This window comes from Trachypithecus francoisi, unplaced genomic scaffold, assembly GCF_009764315.1.
Source record: "Trachypithecus francoisi isolate TF-2019V2 unplaced genomic scaffold, Tfra_2.0 Lachesis_group3, whole genome shotgun sequence".
NCBI classification, from domain to species: Eukaryota; Metazoa; Chordata; class Mammalia; order Primates; family Cercopithecidae; genus Trachypithecus; species Trachypithecus francoisi.
Window position 1 is genome coordinate 139317321 of NW_022681468.1, and position 13356 is coordinate 139330676.

Here is a 13356-nt window from a genome sequence, read left to right on the forward strand (position 1 = left end):
AGCCAATTTTTGTATTTTTTGTAGAGATGGGGTTTTACCATATTGTCCAGGCTGGTCTCAAACTCTTGGGTTCAGGAGATCTTCCTGTCTCAGCCTCCCAAAGTGCTGGGATTTACAGAGATGAACCATTTTGGTTATGCCTGGCATAACCAAACCATTTTACTAGCACCTTTCTGTCACTTAATTATGAGCCATTTGATTCATTGACTTCACCAAACAATAGTAACCTAAAAAAAAATTCATAGAACTAGTATTATGGGTTATAACTAAACTTACTAATTTGGCCATGTGCGGTGGCTAATCCCTATAATCCCAACACTTTGGGAGGCCAAGGCAGGCAGATCACTTGAGGTCAGGAGTTCGAGACCAGCCTGGCCAACATGGTGAACCTGTATCTCTACTAAAAATAGCAATAATTAAGAGGCCAGAGGCGGGGCGAGGTGGCTCACGCCTGTAATCCCAGCACTTTGGGAGGCCAAGGCGGGTGGATCACTTGAGGTCAGGAGTTTGAGACCAGCCTGGCCAACATAGTGAAACCCTGTCTCTACTAAAAATACAAAAATGCCAGGCACAGTGGTGGGTGCCTGTAATCCCAGCTACTTGAGGGGCTGAGGCAGGAGAATCACTTGAATCTAGGAGGCAGAGGTTGCAGTGAGCTGAGATTGTGCCACTGCACTCCAGCCTGGGCGACAGAGGGAGACTCTGTCTCAAAAAAAAATATATATATATATATATAATAGCCAGATGTGGTAGTGCATGCCTGTAGTCCCAGCTACTCAGGAGACTGAGGTGGGAGGATCACTTGAAGCCAGGAGGCAGAGGTTACCGTGAGCCTAGATTGTGCCACTGCACTCCAGCCTGGGCAACAGAGTGAGACTCCATTTCAAAAAACAAAATTGTCGGCCGGGCGCCGTGGCTCATGCCCGTAATCCCAGCACTTTGGGAGGCTGAGGTGGGCGAATCAAGAGGTCAGGAGATCGAGACCATCCTGGCTCATACGGTGAAACCCCATCTCTACTAAAAAAAATACAAAAAAAATTAGCTGGGTGTGGTGGCGAGCGCCTGTAGTCCCAGCTACTTGGGAGGCTGAGGCAGGAGAATGGTGTGAACTTGGGAGGCGGAGCTTGCAGTGAGCCGAGATCGCGCCACTGCATTCCAGCCTGGGCGACAGAGGGAGACTCCATCTCAAACAAACAAACAAAAATACAAAAAATTAGCCAGGCATGGTGGTGGACACCTGTAGTCCCAGCTACTTGGGAGGCTGAGGCAGGTGAATGGTGTGAAGCCGGGAGGCGGAGCTTGCAGTGAGCTGAGATCATGCCACTGCACTCCAGCCTGGGCGACAGAGTGAGACTCCGTCTCAAAAAAAAAAAAGAAATTTTTCATCTTCCTATTTCTCTCTTAGTTTCTACTGACTAGGAACGTGATTTCTAGCAACATAATATGGTGGAAAGAGCTCAGTGCTCACTCTTCGGAGTTCACTGCTATAAATTTACTTTAATATCTTATTCTCAGTCTGATTTGTTTGTTTTTATTAAGGCAGCAGACCTTACTTTAGTAGGTAACTCAAAAATCAGATTGCTGATTTTCCTGGTTTTCACTCTAAATTTGAAGGATTAACTATTGCATATTCTAAACATGTTCTTGACCCAAGTATTAGTGACCTTCTAGTGAGTTGGCAGGGCAGGTCGCCATAAAAGTACAGCAATAATAGCCTGTCTTACTCATTTTTCTCCATCCACCACTGTGCTCAGTATTGTGTCTTACAAATAGTAGTTATTCAGGTATCTTTAAATGTATGGGAGGATATCAATGATGGTCTTCAGTTAAATGTTTTACATAACAATTAGAAAGTGAACCAAAATGAACTCTTTATCTGGAATGTTATCACAACCTGGGAGTCTGCTTTAAGGAACTGTACTTGATGTTAGTTTATTTTCCTAAACTGTTTTGACTTAACCCTTCTGTAACCCAAAGCTTAACATGAGCAAAAGATTTCTGCAGCTAGGGGTTTTATCCTCCTTTCTACTCAGCTCAGGAATCAATGAGGTCCTTTTAAAAACACTCAAGTGGTTTCTCCTGTGCACCCCACCCACATGGAAAATATTATAGTTAGTCAATCAAATTTTCCTGAAATTCAGCATTTGTTTATCTTCCCTGTACTTGCTTTGCTGATATATTTATCATAATATGAAAGAAAATGAGTGGTTCATGCAATCTTAACTTGCTACCTCACAATGTTTTCCCTCTCCACAACAGACCTGGCTATCAGGAAAAAGTTTTTAAATGAACCCCTCACACAGCCCACATAAAAAGACTTTATCCAGGCACAAGGGAGGGAAATTTAGCTAAGGTTAATGTTTTGATTGGATCATAGAAAGCAGGCAGGGCTGAAATTGGATGAGAGTTAGGCTAGAGAAGCTTCTCAGGTTCTATAGGGTTGGGTCTTTTCAAATTTGGTTTCATTGTTTTGTTATTGTGGTGAGTAGCCAGAAGGTCAGATGTATATTTATTCAAATAAAATTCCCAATATTTTTTACAAAGCTAAGTGTAAAAGATTTTAGTATAACCTTCTTCATTGACATTGCTGAAAACTACTAAGAACATACAGTATATGGCATAATGTAACTAAAAGTACTGTACCTAAAATTTGTAACCCATTACAAATGTCAGATATTAATATGTCATTACAAATCAGAACTGAGGGTTCACTTGAATTATTTTTACATGATTCATTTGCCAATGTCTGAGAATTGTTGAGCTCTGATAAAGTGGAGCAACTGTACTAGGTGGACTTTGTTTTAGATGACTTCAGTTTTTGCTATCTACAAAGACTTTTAGGAAAAAAGCAGTCTGTAGCCCGTTTTCAGTGTGACTGGCCATATGCCATGGGGCTTAAATCACACTTGAATAGTGGCAGATTGTTTTCTTTAAATGATCAGACAACTTCTTTTCTCTTCCTTCTCAATTTTAGAATGGTGAGAGTATCATGGTTGAACTTGCAGCTGGACCTTTTGGAAATAATGAAAAGGTAGGGATGGCAATGAAATAGAAATGGCTGTCCAGTGTATGTATGTGTATCCAGTTAATAATTTGCTTTCCTGTGTAATTCATTGGTCACGTAGTGCATGTTAAGGTATTGTAAAACTTATTTCTCAGAAAATATAGCTCTTTTCTTAGTTATTCTAAATTATTAAATACCTATTGACTTGGGTTTCATCCTAGAATGATGGAAACTTGGTGGAAGCCACTGGTCAACCCTCAGCTCCCCATGAGAAAGTAAGGATTGTATTTCAGATATGTTCATTGGACTTTAAATCATACCCTCTGAGGCAAGACTCTTCTTTGGGGGAAAAAAATCCAGACAGCCAAAAAAAAATAAGGCTTGTTCTATTTTCTGTGTTTCAAGGCCTGAGTTCTATCCTTGGTAAAGAGAAAAAAAAAGGTTCAATGTGGGGATAGTTGATTAATACTGTTAATCCTACGTGTGTTGAGCTTCATTTTTTCAAAACGAATCTATTTCTTTCGGAAATAGATAGAAACAGAGTATTTCATGTTCCTTTAAACTATCAAAAGAACTATTCTAATGTTAATCATTCCCTTTCTAGAAGATATGGGTGGCCAGGCACGGTGGCTTATGCCTGTAATCCCAGCACTTTGGGAGACTGAGGCAGGTGGATCACCTGAGGTCAGGAGTTGGAGACCAGCCTGGCCAAAATGGTGAAACCCTGTCTCTACTAAAAACAGAAAAAGTAGCCGGGCATGGTGGCTCATGCCTGTAATCCCAGCTACTTGGGAGGCTGAGGCAGGAAGATCACTTGAACCCGGGAGGTGGAGGTTGCAGTTGCAGTTGCAGTGAACTGAGATCGCGCCACTGCACTCCACCTGGGCAACAGAGCAAGACTCTGTCTCCAAAAATAAATAAATAAATAAAAGATATGGGTGAAGATTGCCAAGAAGTTCATTGGTGGCCTCTTTTTTTGTTTTGTTTTGTTTTATTTTGTTTTGTTTTTGAACAGTTGCCAGTAGTCATCAGAGTACCAAAACTGATCTATTTCTCAGTAATGAGTGTGTGCCTCATGCCTGTTTCAATATTGGGTTTTGGAGACATTATTGTACCAGGTAAGCAATTGTAACAATTTTAGTAAAAAAAAAACACTGATGATTTTAAATCGTCATGTGTATAGAATCTGTTAAAAATTACCTGCTCTGTATTAACTATTTCTGTCTGTCACTAGAGCTGAGATTGTCATAACAAAAAAGCTTATTGAGGGGTAGAAGGTAAAGCCCAAATGGTAACAACTAAAGTACTATAATAATTCCCATGGCTCAAAAAGTTTGTTAGAGGAAGCAAGTAGGATCAGTTTAACCTTCTTCAAGAAAGTATATTTGTGACCCTTTTTAGAAGTTGAATATAATAATGCCAAACAAATAGTTTATATTACTTATATTTTAAGATATTGATTATGTTTTAGAAAAAGTGGTTTAAGAATATTAGGCAAGGCTGTGATCAAGAGGAGAAACAGAACACCAACTTGTAGGACTGCACAATACAAAAAGACACAGTTTATAGTGGAATTGATCACCGTCTCTTAGCATGTCTGCTCTGACAGTGTAGTTCTGCCTTATTTTCCTCACTGCACTGTCTGTAGAATAAACTTAATCCAAGCCCAGTAATAATTTAGTTTAGAAATAATTAATAATATTCTTCTATCAACTGAGTTTTTCCTCCTCCATTTTTCTTACAGTCTCCCTATGTCCTAAACTGCCTGTGGTGCATGGGTGAGGAGTACTAGTGCTTCTAAAAAAGCCCTTCTATTTATATAGCAAAACCAGGTACAGAGAGAAAAACTAGCAGTGTTGCCTTGCAGGTTGACATGGCAAAGTCCAGTATAGCAGCTCTCTTAGCTCAGTGAATCTCGAGTCACATAATTGATAAAATAAGGAAAACGTTCTATTGAGTAACCTTACACTTCTTTGAATATCATTAAACTTATACCTGATTGTACCATTTCCCTACCAAGGGCTATACAAGATCTTCTATATAGAACTTGGCATAGAACTGGTAAAAATAGTATATAAATACTACATTATTGAAGTAAATGTCAAAGATCTAAAACAAAAACATTTCTCTAAAGAGCAGAGGTACTGACAATACATGACTTAATCCTAAAAGCTAAATTTGAATTTAGGGAGGAAAAAGGTACTATTTTTTAAAAAATGTGGAAATGTGATTAAACAGCATAAACAACAAGGGACTTATTTTATTAATTTTGTAGAGACCAAAACTAATTAATTCAAATAACTAATGAAGATAGTAAAATTATTTTATGATTTTTAAAGTAGTTAAATGTCATTCTTTCTGTTTTTATAACATTATAAATAAATACAAGCTGAGATTTCTTCTTTGGGAAGAAGAAAAGGTTCAACAAATTTCTTACAAGAAATAGATACTAAATGAGTTGTTGCTGCATAATTGCATGTTTACAAATGAGTGCATGAGCCGAGCATGGTGGCTCATGCCTGTAATCCCAGCCCTTTGGGAGGCTGAGGCAGGTGGATCACTTGAGGTCAGGAGTTCAAGACCAGCCTGGCCAACATGGTGAAACCTCATCTCTACTAAAAATACAAAAATTAGCCATATGTGTTGGCACACGCCCATAATCCCAGCTACTTGAGAGGCTGAGACAGGAAAATCACCTGAACCCAGGAGGCGGAGGTTACAGTGAGCTGAGATCGCACCACTGCACTCCGGCCTGGGTGACAGAGTGAGACTCTGTCTCAAAAAAAAGGAAGAACACAACTGAATAGTATTCCAGTCTGTGTATGTACCACATTTGCTTTATTCATCTGTTATGGACACTTAGGTTGCTTCCATTTCTTGGCTATTGTGAATAATGCTGCAGTGAATATGGGAATGCAAATATCTCTTTGACATACTGATTTCAGTTCCTTTGGATGTATACCCAGTAGTGGGATTATTAGACCATATGGTAGTTCTAGTTTAATTTTCTAAAGAACCACCATACTGGTTTCCATAATGGCCACACTAATTTATGTTCCCATCAACAACGAACAGGGGTTCCCTTTTTGCTCCATCCTCTCTGAGGCTTACTTTTCATCATTTTGGTAATAGCCATTCTAACATATGTAAGGTGATATCTCATTGTGGTTTTAATTTGCATTTTTCTGATGATTAGTGATTTTAAGCAATTTTTTAATATACCTGTTGTCTATTTATGTGTCTTCTATTGAGAATTAGCTATTCAAATCCTTTGCCCATTTTCTAATTGGGTTGTTTACTTATTATTGAGTTGTTTGAGTTCCTTATATTAATATATTTTAGATATTAACCCCTTATCAGATATATAGTTTGCAAATGTTTTCTCCCATTTCATAGGTGTTTTCTTCACTTTGCTGACTGTTTCTTTGGCTGTGCAGAAGCTTTTTAGTTTGATGTAAACTCATTTGTCTATTCAATACATTTTTAATGATAAATTTAAGAAGTTTTCTTCATGGCTGGGCTTGGTGGCTCATGCCTGTAATTCCAGCCCTTTGGGAGGCCAAGGCCTGTGGATCACGAGGTCAGGAGATCAAGACTACCCTGGCCAACAGGATGAAACCCCGTCTCTACTAAAATACAAAAAATTAGCCAAGTGTGGTGGTGGGTGCCTGTAGTCCCAGCTACTCGGGAGGCTGAGGCAGGGGAATCCCTTGAACCCGGGAGGCGGAGGTTGCAGTTAGCTGAGATCGCGCCACTGCTGTCCAGCCTGGGCAACAGAGTGAGACTCTGTTTCAAAAAGAAAAAAGTTTTCTTCATGACATGGAATATTGAGCAGCTAATAAAAATAATAGTTAAAAACTATTTAGTAGCTTCAGGAAATGTTTAAAATATGGTATTAAGTATTTTAAAAATCAGCATATAAAACTTTATCCAGAATTTGAGCTACTTGAATGTTCTCATAATGCAACAATGAAGATTCAATACAACATATACTGTTACTATTGTTAATGGTTGAATTTGCATTGCTGTTATTGTTTTAAGAAAATAACGTGTTTTTTTTTTTTTTTTAAGGCCTGTTGATTGCATACTGTAGAAGATTTGATGTTCAGACTGGTTTTTCTTATATATACTATGTTTCGTCTACTGTTGGTAAATTTTTGTTTTTTCTTTGTATTAAATGTTGAATTGTATTGTCTGGAGGGAAAGACAGAGGTCTACAAATAAAGAAGGACTACAATTTGGGCACGGTAGTTCGCTCCTGCAGTCCTAGCCAAGGCAGGCAGATTGCTTGAGCCCAGGAGTTCTAGACAAGCCTGGGCAACATAGTGAGACCCCATCTCTATAAAAACTATTTTAGAGCCGGGCGCCATGGCTCACGCCTGTAAGCCCAGCACTTTGGGAGGCCAATGCAGGCAGATCATGAGGGCAAGAGACTGAGACCATCCTGGCCAGCGTGATGAAACCCCATCTCTACTAAAAATACAAAAAAAAAATCAGCTGGGCATGGTGGCATGCACCTGTAGTCCCAGCTACTGGGGAGGCTGAGGCAGAAGGATTGCTTGAACCTGGGAGGCAGATGTTGCCGTGAGCCGAGATCATGCCACTGCACTCCAGCCTGGCGACAGAGCAAGACTGTCTAAAAAAAAAAAAAATTTTTTTTTTTGAATTAGCTGGATGTGGTGGTCCCAGCTACTCAGAAGGCTGAGATGAGAGAAACGCTTAAGCCCAAGAGGTCAAGGCTGCAGTAAGCCATGATCATACCACTTCACTATAGCCTGGGCGAAAGATTGAGTCCCTGTCTCAAAAAAAAAAAAAAAAGAAAAAGAAAAAGAAAAGAAAATAGCTAAGTGAGGGAGAAGATGAAGAAAAAAGTATAAGGCCGGGCGCGGTGGCTCAAGCCTGTAATCCCAGCACTTTGGGAGGCCGAGACGGGCGGATCACGAGGTCAGGAGATCGAGACCATCCTGGCTAACACGGTGAAACCCCGTCTCCACTAAAAATACAAAAAATTAGCCGGGTGAGGTGGCGGGCGCCTGTAGTCCCAGCTACTCGGGAGGCTGAGGCAGGAGAATGGCCTAAACCCGGGAGGCGGAGCTTGCAGTGAGCTGAGATCCGGCCACTGCACTCCAACCTGGGCGACAGAGGGAGACTCCGTCTCAAAAAAAAAAAAAAAAAAAAGAAAAAAGTATAAAGAAATTCAAAAAGTAGTCTCAGCCAGGTGCAGTGGCTGGCCAGATGCAGTGGCTCATGCCTGTAATCCCAGCACTTTGGGAGGTCAAGGCAGATGGATCACTTGAGGTCAGGAGTTTGAGACCAGCCTGGCCAACGTGGTGAAATCTCATCTGTACTAAAAATACAAAAACTAGCTGGGCATGGTGGCACATGCCTGTATTCCCAGCTACTCGGGAGGCTGAGGCAAGAAAATTGCTTGAACCCGGGAAGTGGGTTCAAGAGACAAGATCGCACCACTGCACTCCGGCCTGGGCAACTAAGCGAGGCTGCATCTCAAAAAAAGCAATTTGAGGCCACTAAATATGGTACTCTCCAGGGCTTTAACATATTAGTATCCAAAGGCAGATTATAGGAGTGTTCATTAATTCTCCTGTGTACCCTTGGACAGCTCACTTAAATTCCCTGTTCCTCCATTGCCTCATCTTTAATATTAGGAATTATACTAAATTGTTTATAAAGGAATATTCTGAGATCCTATGTTCCTAGTAAAACCCTGAGTCATTAAGGAAAGTTCAGACCGGACATGGTGGCTCACATCTGTAATCCCAGCACTTTGGGAGGCTGAAGCGGGCGGATCAACTGAGGTTGGAAGTTCAAGACCAGCTTGACGAACATGAAGAAATCCCGTCTCTCCTAAAAAATACAAAATTAGCCAGGTGTGGTGGTGCATGCCTATAATCCCAGCTACTCGGGACGTTGAGGCAGGAGAATCGCTTGAACCCAAGAGGTGGAGGTTGCGGTGAGCTGAGATCGTGCTATTGCACTCCAGCCTGGGCAACAAGTGTGAAACTGTTTCAAAAAAAAAAAAGAAAAGTTCAAAAGTGTGTGCTTAGTAACAAAGCTTAGGAAGTATGTAATCAGTGTTAGGAAGATTTTTTAAAACAACCTATAGTACCTGTTGGTACAGATTTAGTTATCTAAAATAATGAAACCATTTAACAACTTTAATAGCAACAGATAATTGAAACTCTCATGAAGTATTATCTCTATCAATGATACATGGTTAGGTTAGTAATAATTGAAATGCTAACCACTTTCCAGATTTTTCAAAAGCTCCGTAGAAGATGTCTCCTAATCCTATCTAGGAAAATGATGAAATTACAAGAAGTCATAGAACAAAAATGTCCTCAGAAATATTTGAAAACCAATACTTAAATGAGAGAGGAACAAACCCACCTTTGGTAACATGTAGAAATGACTGATGGCTTGGTATTCTTCTTGCAGCCTATGCTATTGGCATGATACTTACATTTGTTGTTCTGGTGCTGATGAAAAAGGGGCAACCTGCTCTCCTCTATTTAGTACCTTGCACACTTATTACTGCCTCAATTGTTGCCTGGAGACGTAAGGAAATGAAAAAGTTCTGGAAAGGTAACAGCTATCAGGTATGTGCTTATACTTTGATTACCACGTTATCTTATGACTTAATTTACTTACTGATTTTGGGTGGGAACAGCCTATATATAGCAACACTTTTATGTACCAAAAAGTACCGTAATACCCCTTTACTCACAGTCCACCTGCTGCATCATCATTTGTCACCTCCCCTGCAACCTAATGCCAAAAGCCTGGTGATTTAAGACAAAACTACAAAAGAACAGCGGAGGACATCAGGGAAAACAAAATAGCATTTCAACATGTATTTTCAAAACCTACACAAAAGCAGACTTCATGAAAGATAAAATTGTATGTTTAAAATAAGTACTTAATTTTGAGACTAAGCATTAGCTATTTATAGTAAGAGTCCTAAGGTTTTGCACATAAAAAGTGTACTCTGGCCAGGCATGGTGGCTCACGCCTATAATCCCAGCACTTTGGGAGGCCGAGGCAGGTGGATCACCTGAGGTCAGGAGTTCAAGACCAGCCTGGCCAACATGGTGAAACCCTGTCTCTACTGAAAATATAAAAAATTAGCCAGGTGTTGTGGTTGGCACCTGTAATCCTAGCTACTTGGGAGACTGAGGCAGGAGAATCGCTTGAACCCGGGAGGCGGAGGTTGCAGTGAGCCAAGATCGCTCCAGCCTGGGCAACAAGAGCAAAACTCCATCTCAAAAAAGGTGTACTCTTCAGCGTCTAAATGGGCCTAACCAAACTAGATAGGGCACTCATTTGAGATTTAAATGAATCAAGGTTGACCTTTCTTTAAAATGTCTAAACAGGCCAGGCGCGGTGGCTCAAGCCTGTAATCCCAGCACTTTGGGAGGCCGAGATGGGCGGATCACGAGGTCAGGAGATCGAGACCATCCTGGCTAACACGGTGAAACCCCGTCTCTACTAAAAATACAAAAAACTAGCCGGGCGAGGTGGCGGTGCCTGTAGTCCCGGCTACTCGGGAGGCTGAGGCAGGAGAATGGTGTGAACCCGGGAGGCGGAGCTTGCAGTGAGCTGAGATCTGGCCACTGCACTCCAGCCTGGGTGACAGAGCGAGACTCCGTCTCAAAAAAAAAAAAAAAGTCTAGACAAAGAAAATCTTGATACCAGAGTCTCTTTTGCTTGAGTGATTTCTTCATTGAAGTTAAACCTTTTTCTTTTTTATTTCCCTAAATGTTCTTGTATTCCAGTAAAGTCTGTTTGCATTGAAATTAAGAAGAGTTGGGAAACCCTAGCCTATTGAGGTCAGGGCCATGGCATTGACCCCTTCATGAAGGCACTTTGTGAGGCAGTTAGCTCTGCTTTGCCCTATTACAACTACTACCCTCCTCCATCCACCCTCATGCTTCTGTGTCAGGGGTCACGTGAACAAAAACAGAGACACTTTGGGTGGGTGGCTGCAATTCCCATAGTAGATAAACAGTTCAAAGTTCATGTCCATCTTGTGCTTGGTCTTTTGTGTCATTTATAGTGTTATTTAATGAGAGGTGGTTAACACATTAAGTTACAGACTACTATGATTTGAAAAAACACTGGTTTAGAATTCTTTTCAGGAAATCTTAAAATTTCTTTGAGATTTGGTTAAGCTAATAATACCTGTCTTGCCTACATCACAAAGCTGTTGTCTCAACTTAGACTATTATACGTAGAATTAATTTATGATCCTAATGCCCTTGACTAAACTAGTAAGGTAACTTTTAACTTTTCCACTGAAGATGACACTCACACAGGTTTTTTATTTTAAAAAATTTTTAAAAATAAAAGTGTATCCTATGATATACACTATACTAATAAACTCTAAAAATCACATCTCAAAAAGTACTCTACGTCATTTTTTAATGGTTTTATATTTCTTCATTTAGCAAATGTTTATGAGTGATTCTATGAGAGTGTACTATTTTTGGTATTGGTGATACAAGATGATCAAGTTAGAAAGAGGCCTATTCTCATGACCTCTTGAAAGTTACAGTCTAGTGGGGAATAGAGATAAAGTCACTAACAATAAAGTATGATAAACATATTAGTTAACGGCAGGTGCCATGAAAACTATAGATGGGATATCCAGTGCTTGTGGTTTCAGGAAAGAGTCCTAGGTGATTTGGGGAAGGCTTTCTGAAGAATATTAAATTTATGTCCAGACTTGAAGACTGAGCTGTGTGTTCCATGTTGAAGGAACCATGTCTTCTGAGGTTCAGAGGGAAGAGAACATAGCACGTTCTAGGAACTCAGTGAAGGTTAGGGTGGTTATAATACTGAGTAAGGGTTAGGGGAGCTACGGGAAATGACAACTGGAGAAGAAAGCAAGAGTGAGAGCCTTGTAGCATCTTATAAGCCACATTTAAGAGTTTGAACTCTATACTAAGCACTGGAGACCATTTAAAGTTTTAAGAAATCTAGAAAATTAAGGGAGCAAAACTGGGGACAATTATTGCAATAAGAAGTGATAGAAGGCCAGACGTGATTGTCTATACTGATAATTGCAGCACTTTGGGAGGCCAAGCCAGGAGGATCACTTGACCCCAGGAATTTGAGACCAGCCTGGGCAACATGCAAGACCCTGTCTCTACAAAAAAGAAAAAAGTTGCTGGGCGTGGTGGCACATGCCTTTGGTCCTAGCTACTCGGGAGCCTGAGGTGGGAAGATTGCTTGAGCCCGGAAGATAGGGGCTTCAGTGGGCCATGATTGCACCAGTGCATGCAGCCTGGGCAACAGAGTGAGCGAGACCCTGTCTCAAAACAAAAACACAAACAAAAAAGAAGTGATAGAAGCCTGAATTAGCGAAGTAATGAGATGGAAAGACTTGAACAAAGTTAAGAGAAATTTAGACGCATAATAGGGCCTGATGATGGAGTCAGTATGGGCAGAGGAAAAGAAGTAGAGTCCAGGGCTTCTGGATTCGTAAACTAGGGGGATGGTGATGAAGAAAAGGCAACAGGGTTGAGGAAGATGGTGATGAATTCAGTCTTGAACATTTCAAATGTACCTATTGGATCACCACAAAGAGAGAAATAATAGGCAGTTGAATAAATAGGTCTGGTGTGCAGGAGACAGACCTGGCTAGAGATAGATACTCGGGAGTGCCATTAGCATACACAATAGTGAGAATGTAGAGGCAGAAGAAAAGACTCAGGACAAGCCTGTGAGCAAGAGATTTCTACTATTAGGGGTACTCATCTGATTAACTGTAAATCAGGACAAAGACAAGCAACATCAGGAAATATTGTTCTGAGTTGACATTAAATCTTTGTTTAATTTAGAATTGAAATTTAGAATTGTTAGAGCACATGTGCTGTTTTACAGAATTATTTATGTTTCTTGTTATTTTCATTGTCAGAATTTGTTTTTATTTATAAAAATGTCCTTTCCCTTTAATACAGCTTTTAAAGTATTTTATTATTAAAAATATATGCTTATAGGCTGGGTGCAGTGGCTCACGCTTATAATCCCAGAACTTTGGGAGGCCAAGGCGGGCAGATCACCTGGGGTCAGGAGTTTGAGACCAGCCTGGCCAACACGGCAAAACCTCATCTCTACTAAAAATACAAAAATTAGCTGGGCGTGGTGGCGCATGCCTGTAATCCCAGCTACTTGGGAGGCTGAGGCAGAAGAAGCGCTTAAACCTGGGAGGTGGAGGTTGTAGTGAGCTGAGATTGCGCCATTGCATTCCAGCCTGGGTGACAGAGCAAGACTCCATCCGAAAAATAAATAAATAAATAAAAATAAAAATATGTGATTATAGAACATTTGGA

At 40.5% G+C, this 13356-nt stretch overlaps 1 protein-coding gene across 2 annotated transcripts in view; it reads left to right on the forward strand.

Moving 5' to 3' along the window:
- The window catches only part of SPPL2A (signal peptide peptidase like 2A), a 63003-nt gene that overhangs the window by 40419 nt on the left and 9228 nt on the right, over positions 1-13356 (forward strand). The window contains exons 11-15 of one of the 2 annotated variants that reach the window (XM_033190124.1): positions 2975-3031; positions 3226-3279; positions 4020-4122; positions 7076-7153; positions 9461-9621. In XM_033190124.1, coding sequence (XP_033046015.1) covers positions 2975-3031; positions 3226-3279; positions 4020-4122; positions 7076-7153; positions 9461-9621 — 453 coding nt within the window. The remainder of the gene's footprint in view (positions 1-2974; positions 3032-3225; positions 3280-4019; positions 4123-7075; positions 7154-9460; positions 9622-13356) is intronic. The other variant, XM_033190125.1, reaches the window with a different exon arrangement.